At 34.0% G+C, this 13,823-nt stretch overlaps 1 protein-coding gene across 8 annotated transcripts in view; it reads right to left on the bottom strand.

The window, feature by feature from the left end:
- Window positions 1-13,823, bottom strand: part of Cnksr2 (connector enhancer of kinase suppressor of Ras 2) — a 241,034-nt gene that overhangs the window by 38,207 nt on the left and 189,004 nt on the right. For all 8 annotated transcript variants that reach the window (XM_048796450.1, XM_048796451.1, XM_048796452.1 and 5 more), the window contains 3 exons: window positions 10,367-10,434; window positions 3,587-3,687; window positions 1,621-2,167 (listed from right to left, as the gene is read on the bottom strand). In XM_048796450.1, the coding sequence (XP_048652407.1) occupies window positions 1,621-2,167; window positions 3,587-3,687; window positions 10,367-10,434 (716 nt within the window). The remainder of the gene's footprint in view (window positions 1-1,620; window positions 2,168-3,586; window positions 3,688-10,366; window positions 10,435-13,823) is intronic.

The raw sequence follows: 13,823 nt of genomic DNA, 5'->3' as shown, positions 1-13,823 counted from the left end.
TGACTCCTAAATATTTTTTACAAGAGTCTTCCATAATCTCTGATAGATGTGAATGTTGGGAAGGCTTGGCAGGTAGTAGATGGTAATTACTTTTTTTAAAAAAAGAATTAGCACATTACTTTTTAAATTTATTTTTAAATGTGGTACTGAGGATTGAACCCAGTGCCTCATGCATGCGAGGCAAGCGCTCTACCACTGAGCTACAACCCCAGCCTGGTAATTACTTTTTCTACACCAATAGTATCCTTTTTATAATATCTCTCATGGATATGATGGCTAAAATATATTTCTTATGGAAAGTACCTCAGCCTGTAAATTTTATTACAAGCAATTATTGTACTTGTTGTAGAAGATATAAAATCCCCATTAAATAATACAATGCAAGATCCATACCATAAAAGAAGATCTACTACATTGTCTTGTCAATAATCTTCAAAGTGGCTCTCATATTAAAGGAGCCAAGCTTCACATTAACATGAGCCTTTTGCCTTCTTGGTAATTTGAGAACTTTGAGTTGTTTTTCCAATTACAATGAAGAACTAACATGAATATATCCGGGAATCAAAGTCCTGCGTACTTGTAAAATGGGTTAAAGGCTATTTTCTGTTTGTATCCATCAAAAAAGAGAAGTCTAATGCCCTAAGGGGACCAAATGAGTAACTCATTTCATAACCACTGGCTCTAATCATCTACACTAATCGACTCAGATTGCATTTTGAATAGAGATGCAAGTAGTATCATAGTTCTCTTACATATTCAGGATTTATAGCCAAACCTAGATTTTCTAACAAAAACAACTGAGTTATACCCTTAAACTAACCTGAGTTTCTGGAGCAGTGTATGATGTTAGGTATAAACAGATGCTTGGTATAGCATACTGGATAAAGAACTTGATACTTGGGAAACATAATCTTAATCTCAACAAGACAGAGGGTTACTTGATTGGCTTCTCTCTCTTCAGAGTTGAGTTCATATAAATTGAGCATTGTAATCAACATATATACCAAGAAAGCACATGGATGCTTTTGGCAAATTGGTTTCTAGAAACAAATACAACTATCTGGAGTTGACAGAAATGCTATGTGACATGTCTCCTTGGAAAAATTGTCTTTTACACTTTTCCTTTAAATCTGATATTGAAAAAGGAAGATATATACATGTGTAGGTATGGTTGGGTGTATATGTGTATAAGTATTTACTTATTTAACCAGGGCTCTGCTAACATCCTGTTTGAAGCATTTATAGTTTCTTAACCCAAACTCAGGGGATAATCAGTGTGGACCAATGGGATGATGCATGCAAGTGAGAAGAAAGAGGGTAAGAGAAGGAAGAAAAAGAAATGAATACTATTAACCTTAAAAGGCAATAGGTAGTTGGGAGAAAAAAATTTTTTGCTCCAGCTCTGTGTGTCCTGGGATAAAACTTCATTCTTCATTATATATAATTTCCCCCCAAGTTACTTAAGTTATGGAAGTAGGACATGAAGGGGGACCTGACTTCTTATTCAGCAAGTTCATTATTTTAAGAAAAAGGGAAACAATTCTATTTTTCTCAAACAACAAGTTTGAAAAGTTTAGGCCTTTGTATACACAGGCTAAGAATCTCCATAAACATACTTACTTTTTTCTCCTATGTTTTCCCCTGCTGCTTCCCCTTCTTCCTCCTCTTCTTCCTCCTCTTCCTCCACCTCTGGGGGTTGCACATCATCCTGTGTGTCACAGGCACTAACCGGAGCATTCAGACAGCAGTGGTTGAACCCACTATCTCGAGGCAGAGTAAAACTTCGAGGCTTGCCCCCATTGCCATTTAGCACTTGCATCCTCTCACTCTCAGCCAAGGGGTATGGCCCATAGTGATCCTGTAGGTGGCACTTCTGAGTTGGAAGGGTGGATTGCCGCCTGTGCTCAGGGGAGATGGCTGCAGAATCAGAGAAGACAGAATCCTCCAGGGGCAGAGTCTGAAGATAGTGTAAGCCTGAACTTGTTAGTGGTGTCTCAATTAAATCCTGCCAGGAGCGGCGCTGACTGGCTGTCTTGCGAATGGGGGACACTGCACTGCTCCCAGTTACCTCCTGGCGAAACTCCTCATGAGAAGACTGAGACTGAGAGGTCTCTGTGGAGGAAAGCCGGCTGTGTTTTGCTTCCACATAAGGACTGGCACAACTCATCTGTGGAAAAGAGCCTCTGATCAATCTCCACAGAAATAAAAGACCACTTGGAGCATCAAGGAACACTTTAGAATTTTACCAAGGAATATTTAAGTGAATAGATTCTTACACTGTCATGTAATTACTAAGAAGATTGGTAGATATCCCGAAGTTAGGCCCCAACTTATAGTTTAAGAGACAGACTTGTATGTTTTAACATGCAGCTATACAAGGTTCTCATGAAAAATCTGACATTTCAATGGAAAATTTCACAATAATGAAAGTATGAGAAAATGTGAGTGAGAAATATTCAGCAACTAAAACAAACACAGTTTTAAAATATACATTTGGAAATCCTGAAGTTTTGTCTGAAGATTCACATTTTTGGATTTTATGTAGCTTGGGGGTGAAGGCAAGGAGAGAGGCTTTTGGGTATAAGAACATGTTGCCCACAAACAGACTATACACTTCCTCTTCTTCATAGATGAAATGTCTGTTCCTATGGGTGCCACAGAAAAGCTGTCTTATTTTCTATGGAGTTAAAAATGTAGGCAGGATGAGATTATACCTTGTTGGGGATTAGCATTTGCCTTGAATATAGACAATATATGGTGTATAAGCTCAAAATAAAAATGAAATATTTTTTATTTGTGGTATTTAAAGTTTCAGAATTCTGGAGCATCATATAAACATGTATATTAAACAGACTCCATGGTTATCTAAAAAGCTATATGCCAAACATTATAAATAAATAAATAAACAAATAAATAAATAAATAAAATTTTTTTGGGTGGTTCTAGGGATCAAATCCAACCCAGGGCTTTACACATGTTAGGCAAGTGCTCTGTCACTGAGCTATACCCCAGATCTATAATACTATTTTCTATCAGTTACTTGTAAAGGATATAAAAATGAACTTCACTAGTGTATAGTAGATAAGGTCAATTTTATATCTTTTGTTAAGAAAACTTTTTTTGTGTGTTGATATCTCCATGAATGCTACTCTGACACAGTGTATGCTCTTAATAAAATTGGTCACATATTCTTCCTTCCTGGAATTTCTGGCAATGTTTTTTCTTTGTAAATTTGTTGGCAGTCAACCACTGAACCACATCCCTGGCCTTTTATTATATTTTATTTAGAGACAGGGTCTTGCTGAGTTGCTAAGTGCCTTGCTAAGTTGCTGAGGCTGGCTTTGAACTCTCAAGCCTCCTGTCTCAGCCTCCTGAGCCACTGGGATTACAGGCATTTGCCACCATGCCTGGCTCTTTGCAAACTTAAAACTATTTTCCTTACTGATTTTAGACCCTCTTTTTTCATTTTTCCAAAGAAACCCAAAGGTTGACATGAAATTTGCTACACAATTTTTAAACATATAAAGAGATGTTTCTTGTCAAAGAATCTGGTGATATATTAAGTATACTTGTATTGTTAACTTACAGAAGGAGGCCGTGGGTATGTGTCATAGGGTGGTGGAGGACTGTCTTGTTTTGGTGTTGATGGAGTATCTGCTTCTTCCTTGTCACTCTCACTCCAGTAATCTGGAAATTCACACACATGGATATATGGACATTCTATTAAATGTTTCTAATTATATTTTTCAGAAATGTACCTTACCATTTAACACAAAGAAATTTAAATTCCATTCCAATACCATACTCCTGAGCACTCCCCTACCCTAGTCATCAACTTCCATTTGTTGGGTTTTGAAGAGGAAGGAAGAGCAAAATTACCTAATTCTAACCTGCTTTCAAAGCAAGTGTTTAGACACAGCCATCATTAATGGACTTAATAAAAGACACTCTGTAAGCCAAATCAGGTTTAGTGTACCTTTGCATCTAGACAAAATTATTATGAAGCTTCAATTAATAATTGATATTACATGATGCTTCTTAAAAGGTTTATCATTTTATCTTAGAGATTAATACTCAAAGAAAAGCAACACATATACTGTTGTGGATCTCTACAGATATAAACAGCTCCAAAAACAATGTTCTCAATTCTTTTCTTTGGCTTCAATTCACTGGTTATCTAACTATCACTGTTTTCAGAGTCATGCTGACATGAATCCGTAACACCACACTCCCACCTCTCTTTGGAAACACATGGCAAACCCTGATCCTTGCCAAATGGAAAAGGGCAAATCTACTGATGTGGCTACAGTTCTAAACTTCCAGAATGATTTAAAAGGGTAGAAAATGTAAGCCACTAGAGAAAGTGACTTGGCAGACCTCAAACAAAAGGGAAGGAGAACAATTCTCTGAGCTATACATTAGTAAAGTTAAATCAAATGCAGCAACAAAGTCAATAATCAGAAACTATTCCACTAATATTTCAGCCACCCTATAGCTGATGGGGTAATTATTTCTGTGATTTACCAGAAAAAAACAGAAGTGTTACCCATGTCAATTTCAGATAATAAGAATCAGCCACCCCATAACTGATGGGTTAATGTTTTGTGATTCACTGGGGAAAAAATCTAAAGTGTTACCCATGTCAATTTCAGATACTAAGAGAACAGGCATTAAAACAAAAAGATTCCTTAATCTCATGAAAATTTAAATCATAAAAAAATTCCAAGGTTTAACTAATATTCAGATTTAGGTGAAAAGTCACAGTATCCTTTTTTTCCCCATAGAAACCCTTCTCTTTCCAGGAATTCTCACATTATAATATTTTTATATATATTTTCCCTCTGGTGCTCATTAATAAAAATAAGTACAGCTAACATTTATTGAGAAATTATTGTGTGTTAATAGAAGTAATAATTTGAACCAGGAAATTGCCTTGCCTTAAAACTCCAAGGACTGTTTCTGAGACTCTTTCATTTAATATAGTAGAAGAGTTTGCTAGGGAGTATACTGATAATCATTTAAATGCTCTACCCCCTCCTGATTTATAACTCTGACCACTATAAATAGAAACTCTTTAGCAATGAAGACTGGGAATAAAAGATGTCCATTATATTCAGGCTTTAAAACATAAGGACACTGACAATTCTATTTCTATCTTAATTTTTCCTTTGAATAAAAGGTAGGAAATGACTAGTTAACCTAAATTTTATATCTGTTTTTTTCCATTAAAAAACAATGGAAATAATGGCCAGTGCCAGCCAGTATACTAAGTCTTCCTTCAAATTTGAATTGACATTTTTGCCCAGAAATAGGACCAGCAAACACTGGTGGAAAAAGCATGACCTATATACTCAGGCAGGTATAGGTTGAATTCTTGGCTAGACACTTATTTATTTTTTAAAAATTTGTTCTTATTAGTTGTACATGATATTTGACATATTATACATACATGGGGCACAACTTCCCATTCTTCTGGTTGTACAAGTGGAATTACATTGGTCGTGTATTCATAATGCACATAGGAAAGTAATATCTGATACATTCTACTATCTTTCCTATTCCCATTGTCCCTCCCTTCCCTTCACCCCCTTTGTCTAATCCAAAGTACTTCTAATCTTCCCTAAATTTGCTTATAATCTATAAAATGGGGTCTAATAATAACTTTCCCTTTAGAGTTGTGTGTCAGGGATACTGATTAAGATAATGTAAATTCAAGTGCCTTGCACCTTGAGGACTCTCAACATATATTAGGACCCTTTATTTTTATTTAGATGTATTTGCAGGTAGCATGCCAGGACAATCTGAGCCAGTTTATACAGGCGATAAATGCCTGGTGGTCATTTTCTCAGGCATTGCTGTTTTTTTTTTTTTTTTCCTTATAGCAAGTTCCAGTAATGAAAACTAAAATCTGGAGCCCTGGGTTCTGGGAGGATGGTTTTATGAGAGCCTGAAATCCAACTGGAAAGTCAGTGCTAGAGGTGAAGGGAGTGAGCAACCCTTCCACACAAAGCAGTGGGCTTGCCAAGATCACTCCACCCTTCCCACTATTCCAGGAACTCTGGTTCAATTTCTCCTTGATGTTTACATTGATACCTTGAAGCCTTAAGGAGAAAATATCTCAAGTGGTCCTTATTAGTACACTGAAGAGGAGATGATCAGCATTTTATCCAGGGCTCTATAGCTGTCATTATGAGTGACAAAGATTTCAGGAAGTTCCCTCTCTACTTTTTCTCTTCAGCTAAATTAGGAAGAATTCTAATCCACTATTTCATATAATTCTTGGTTTATTAAGAAGCATCACTGATCTAAACTTTTCTTGGGTGCCTTAGAAAAGGCTGAAATACCACTTTGCAAGTTAACTTCTTTTCTTACACTAAGTGGTGTGTGTTTGAGAGAGCAATTCCAGAGAAGAAGCTACACAGAAAATTTAGTTAGTCTTTTTGTGTTTGTGTGGAAAATCAGGAGCATACCATAGCATAAAGGCTTAAACTAGTCTGATTTTTATTCTAGGATAAATTATCTTTGTAGCTTTCTACATAGCATCAAATAAATGGATATTTCAACATCCTTACAATGACATATAATTTTATAAATAATCATGAATAAACAGTGCCATCACTAGAAGAGGAAAACTTCCACTTTACTTTTGCATGTTGATATAAAAGGATAATTTTAAATTGAAATTTTCATTTAAAACTATCAAAGAAACATATTGCATTCATTTTTATGTGGTCAAATAATTATGAATACCTTATATATGATTGAAAACTATCTGACTTGAAGCTGGAAAAAACTGGAAAAATTACCAACAAATCATGATTAGCCAAATTGTTATTTTGGTTGAATTTAGTGTAACCCTGTTTTCTCTTAACTACAAATATGAGTACTCAAAGAAAACCCTACAGCCTTCACATTTTTGTAAGTAAAGACAAATTCATTAAACTTTAAGTTAATAAAGAGTCACGTAAAAGTTACACTAGATATTTAAATAGAAAAAGTGGCAGTTGTTTCTTTGCATCTTGGTGAAATATTTCTAAACTTCAAGGAGCTATATTTTATATTAAAATTTAATATAAATATTTATTTAAAATATTAATAGAAATATAAAATCAAAATTATACATATTTATAGGTTGCCTTGTGATGTTTCAAATACATATGTGTGTGTATGTAATGTTTAAATAAGGTTAAACATCTACTTCTTCAAACATCATTTCTTTAGAATAAAATATTTAAACTCCTTTCTTCTAGCTTTTTGAAATATTCAATATCATTATCTACAGTCTTCCTACTGTACAATAGCATACCTAACTTATTTCTATCTAACTATAATAGTACCCATTGATTATCCTCTACCTCAATTCTGCACATCCTCTGGCAGTTACCACTCTACTCTCAACTACAAAAGAGCTGTATTTTGTATGAAGCTTAACTTCAATACTGAGAATGGTAATCAGGTATCAGCTATCAAATTACTACAGAAGTGTGGAGTAGACATGTGCATGTATTAGTTTTCTATGTACAACATCATGACACCCTAATTATGAATCAGACAAGGAGTCTACTATGGTTCTGACATATGTTAAAGTACCTTAGGACCATATACTTTATGTGAAAATTGAAATTACTTCAAAGATTCTGGTTGTACTGCATTAGCAAAAAACGGCTTGAAATTGTAACTCTTAGCTTCTGCCTATGATTTCTACCACACTTCAGTAGGCATTAAAATATATACTTACATGATTGACCAGGGCAGCATGAACCCACAGAATATTTTTTGTAACCTGTGTATGCAATATAACTTACCAGATCTTTCATTTTTAATGAAATTTGGTTATATAAATACTGAGTACAAAGAAAATCCACTGAAATAAAGACTATGCTCAGCTTTAAATAATGTCCAATAATAAAATAACGGACATTAAGCCCAAAATTCCAAGTTTACTTATTTATGTAAATTTATATTTTTACTACATTACCCACACTTCCTTTTTAAATTTTTTTTTGGTTGTAGATGGACATAATACCTTTATTTTATTTATTTATGTGGTTCTGAGGATAGAAGCCAGTGCCTCACATATGCTAGGTGAGTGCTCTACAACTGAACCACAACCCCAGCCCTACCCACACTTCTAATTCTTGTGTTTTAAAAAAAAGGAAAAAATCTATAAACACCTTTAAAGAACTATTTTATGCCTTTTAAAGAAGTGTGGTACTTTTTTCAGTACTCTTATCTCAAATTTAGGTCTATAAATTACAATGAAACATGAAAGTGAAAAACAAACTTATAATCACTAAGATGTCTTTTTCCCCCCTGTACTGTTGATTGAACCTGGGACCTTGATCATGCTAGGCAAGGTTTATACCACTGAGCTACATCCCAAGGCCAAGACATGTGCCTTAAAAACTGGTCTGACACTTCATAGTCTTGACTTAGATTTGCCTGTGTAGATTAATTTGATGGAGATAGTTTCTATATTATTTGTGAAATTATACATGCTGCTTTCACTCCCTGGAATATTTTAATTCCTTCCTTTAGTCAATATCCTTCTCATCTTTCAAGACCCAGTTCAGAAAATAGAGCCAATATAAAGTGTTTCCTCATTCTCTTCCTGGAAGGACACACATTAGCCTCATTCCATGGAACTTGATTTGTACTTTATTATATTTCACTTTCTATATTGCACTAAGACTATCTTTTCTACCAGAATGCAATGTAATTTCAGGTAGGATGGGTGCCTATTTCATCCTTACATTATTAAGAGTGCTAGTTGAGGGTCTTGTACAGAAGTACTTAATACTGAATAAAATATATTCTTTCCCTCTCTACTGCTGACTTTAAATCATGTTCACTGACCATTTTTTTTCCCCAGAAAAGCATTTCCACATCAACTGCACATCCTTCTCGGCACTTATGAAAAAAAATATTTGCAACCCCTCAGTAATTTTTTATTAGCAGTATACTATGAAAAATTTAGTACTTATTTGGATTTTGTGGTTCTCCTTAGTTTTTCTTAACTAATTTCAAGAATGAATTTTGTAAGTCCTCAATAAGATGAAAAATTCCCCTTGGGAGAAACCATGCCTTGCTAATTATTTGAGATCTCCCTGACCTAATTCCTCACCCTCACTAATCTGACAATCTCCATTCCCTCACCCTATCACTCAAATCAAGGGCTGGCAAACTTTGGTGTATAGGTCATATAATGACCCTCTGCCTGCTTTCACATAGCCTATTAAGATCAACATATTTTTGTACAATTTAAATGGCTAAAAAATAAACCATAATAAGAATATATTTCAACGTATGAAAAATGATATAGAATTCAAATCTTAGATTTCATAAAGAAACTTTATTGGCACACAGCCATACTCATTAATGTGTCTTTGCTTTCATGTATTATAATAGCAGAATTGAATAGCTACAATAGAGACTGAGTATGGCCCTCAAAGCTCAAAATATAATTTGACTCTTCATAGAAGTAGTTTACTGATATCTGCCTAAACATTTGCTGACATGTTGGTTTTGGGATCTGGTTGTCTTCTTTGGATCTCTAAAACTTTTTTTTTAGATTTTAAAAAAGTCTTGGCTGAGATTTTACTCTAAATCTGAGAGGAAACAGGTTTTTAGGAATCTACACATCAACAAACTGGCTGTGCTCACTGTAGACATAACTACATATGGGTGTGTGTTGTATCTATGTCAATATGTGGAATTTTTAAACTTTAGGATGTCTCAAATAATTTCAAAAAACTATTCATGCTTCCAAGGGATGTATAACAAGCACCCTTTCAGCAATGTGAAGCTACCTCAGAATGGTGACCACAGCTTTCATTCTTAAGATTTCAATTCTGCATCAAAAATCTGAGGTCAATACCAAGACAGATTCCCTAAGACCATAGAGTAACATAGTAAGAGAGCTAAAGAATATAACCAAATGAGATATTTTATAAAAGAAAGGATAATTACTCTGACCTCTCTGCATAAAAGGCTACTTAATTATCCATGAAACTGCTAAATAGAAAATACAGATCACTGACAAGGACTTGGACTTGGGTTAATAAATAGGATCTACTATAGACTTTTTTCATTTTTAAGCTTTTGTTCTTCCACAGGAAATAGATGGAAGAAGAGGATAATAACCAAGACAGAATTCCACCTTAATTGCTCTAAACATTTGAGAGTTCAGTGCCTATCTGTTCAATTAACTTTACCTATAATATTCTATGATCTGGATTTGAAGTGCCCAGTGAGTAATAGTCACACAATAAAATATTTTCTCTTAAGTGACAGCAATGAAGCATTGTATAGGATAACAGCAAGAAAAAAGTATAAAAGAATTGTAACAAAGAAGGTATTCCTTTACCTTGTTCTTGCTTAATCCTCTCTCTTTCTGCATATCCTGCAGTCAGCATATTAATTCTGTTAAGCCACCTGCAAAAGCAAATATTAAAATCAGTAACATTGTAACTTGGCCCTCAAAGCTCAAAATAATATGTGGATCTTTACATAAAAAGTTGACTGATATCTGCCCAAACATTTGCTGACATATTGGTCTTGGGATCTGGTTGTGTTCTTTGGATATTTAAAACTTGATTGTTTATTAGCTAAAAATATTTACTTATCACAAATAGTTAAGATGACTAAGAATATGTGAAATAGTCCTACGTATAAGATGTGTTCTTTGCCACTCTTGATACATGGAGTCTTCAATGAGTCATAATTTACTGTAGTACAAACCGTTCTCACACCAAAGATGTTATTTCAATACAATAGTTGGGAAAAACTGTTAACATTTGTTCCAAGAAATATTTGTAATATAAAGGGCTCTGGGATGACCAAAGCCATATCTGTTGCTCCAAATGTAGAAGTACTTCAAATATTCCTGTTGTTCTATTTCATCAGAACAAATGTTCCTTTAGAGATACCTAAATAATCTCCAGTCTAATTTATCCTGATAAGAGAGAGTTACAGACCTTGCCTGTGAAAATAATAGTCTTACTTTGAAATGACAGTTTTGATTAAACTCATTTAAATTTAATAATACAAGAAGAAAAACATCTGGGAGCACTTCAGAAACTTGTCTCTAAATACAAGAGAATTTAGTTTTCCAAAGATACAAGGAACATATATAATAAACATGTATTTTAACCTCTGTCTGTATCTTGAAAATGTATAATAAATAAACCTTATCTATTTCCTCATTCAGTACTACTTCTATTGCCAATGTAGCAACTGCCTGAAGCAAAGCATGGTCTCTATCACTTTCATTTGTTCCATCAGGGCTCTCCCTATGTGCTTATATTTCCAATTATTTATGTTGCATCAGATTAAAAAAAATCGTACAATATTTAAACAAGGTTCTGAGGCCACAGTCTTCCACTGGTCATTCCTGAGCCATGACCCATAAGCTTTCCAAAATCAGAAATTGAAGAAGAACCTGCCTTTCAAATTAGCTTGGGCAAGTATGGGATTACTAGCATAGTTAATATCATTAAATTGTAGAATAATCAATCTAGATATACTTTTAAGAAAAGGGTGTACTTGAGAACTTTTTCTCCTAAGATCATATCTTCCACTCAAGTGGAAGTAACATTATTTGCAGTGATTCATATATTTCACCATTTTTGCCAGGTGGTGTTAACTGTGCATCAGATACTAAGCGTATCTTGAAAAGGAATGAAAGTTATATCTCTGGTAGATGGAATCACATCTACAGAAATTTAAACTTTTAGAATAAGTCACTTAAACCCAAATTTTATTTTGACAAAACCTACAATGTTATTATCACCTCAAGTATGTGTGGGAAATAGAGAAGGAACTGGAGTAGAAATGGAATAAAATACTGATCACATGAATGCAATAGCACAGAATAGACACATATACTCCTGAAGATTATAAACTAAGTCACGAGGTCAATTTCTTGACAAATAACTGTTTAAAAGTGACTAATTATTAGCAAAATATCAAATTTAAATCTAGTCTATAGCTCATTTGTAATGAGAAAGGGGTTGAACTACAAGGCAGATCTTATCATTCTTGGGAAAGACTGTCTTGATGTTTTGGGAGTAAAAATCATGATTATATAACTAAAGCAAAATTCACCCACTGAAATATAATCCATTGCCTTATATTTACAACTTTAAAAATCACTAACATTTAGTATTATTGCAATTCCAAAGAACAATGCGGTTCTTATGAAATAAATCAAGAAATTAAAAAGAAGCTTCCTCAAATTTTCAATTTAACACTTATTAAGTGCCTATGTGCTGAACAATGAGCTCTATTAAGGGTATTGATCTTAACATGTGGTAACATGGATAGTTGAGGACCTAGATCAAAGGTTTAAAATAATTAAAACACAAAATAAGAGTACCACACCTCCCCACCTGCCATGTGCATGTGAAAAACATTTTCATCTTGAGAACAAGGAGAAAAAGCTCTCCAAATTCCAATGGCCTAGTGTGAAATTTCAAGAATGGGAGTTATATAAATTAAGAGGAAATTATGGAAACTACAGGAGTTATTCCTTTCATTAAGTGTTCTCAACATCGTCTTGTCATTTCCTTACATTCATATCTCCAATTTAGAAAAACAATGCTTGCACTCCAAAGTTTCAGAAAAACAATATTTATAAAACCATATTCATTCAGTGTGTTCAATTATATTTATGAAGCTACACATTTTTTGTGCTTAAAAATACCATTTTTAGAGACATACAAAGAGAGGCACATGAAGCAAGAGCCTAAAATATGTAAATGCATTGACAATGAACACTTATGTAGCACTTGAAATTTATTTACCCCTCAAAATTCTTTCTTATTGGGGTAGTTATTATTCTCACTACTTATAAAAGGGTCAAAACCTGGCATAGGGAGTTAAGTTTCTTGCCTAAGGTTGCAGAACTAGTCCTGGTAAATACAGAATTGAAAAGGTTACTATCCCCACCTACCTACTGAACACATTGAACAATAACAGTCATGGAGAGGTCAAGTTCCTCATCCAAGATCACATAGATAGCAAGTGGTGCAGCTGGCATTTAGACAGTCTGGTTCAAAAGTTACATAATTCTGATTACCATCTAATCTTGCCTCTCCTTTACTATAGGCAGTTTATATATGTAATATACACTGGTTGCTGAAATTATAGAAAGGGAGAAAAATTTGAATCTTAAACTCAAATTCTATAATTTTATTTTTTATTAAGAGAAATGGAAAAGTATAGGAAAGGGAAGAAAAGAAATTCATAAAAGCTATTGCTGAAATATGAAGCAGAAGGTGGCAGATGATGGGGGATATACACACATGCACACACACACACACACACACACACCTTATGTTGTGCCTTTCTTTATATGTCTTTAAAAATGGCATTGTAAGACAAAAATTATGTGTGTGTGTGTGTATTCCTCAAGTCATCAAATAACCACAGAACCATCTAATCAGTTGGCTCTATAGCCCTGTCCAGTGATGTATGAAAGGTGACAGAAAGAAGTACTAACTTTGCTTAGGCCTGAATTATTGAGATGAATGTTCTATCAAAAATAACACTTAAAAATAGCTGAGAGGATTTTGAATGTTCCCAAAACAAAGGAATGATAAATGCTTAAGGAGATGGATATGCTAATTACACTGATTTGATCATTATATTTCTTATAATAAGCAATGCCAATAATCTTTCCATACGGCATAAATATGTAAAAATATTATGTGTCAATAAAATAAAAAAATAAGTAAATAATGAAAATTTTTGAAAAATAATTAAAAATGGACTTCATCAAAACTAAAAACTTCTGGGACTGGAGGTGTAACTCAACAGTAGAC

The sequence above is a fragment of the Marmota marmota genome, unplaced genomic scaffold, assembly GCF_001458135.2.
Source record: "Marmota marmota marmota unplaced genomic scaffold, marMar, whole genome shotgun sequence".
In the NCBI taxonomy this organism is placed as follows: Eukaryota; Metazoa; Chordata; class Mammalia; order Rodentia; family Sciuridae; genus Marmota; species Marmota marmota.
Note: the sequence above shows the minus strand (reverse complement) of the source record. Positions and strands in the feature narration are given on the sequence as shown.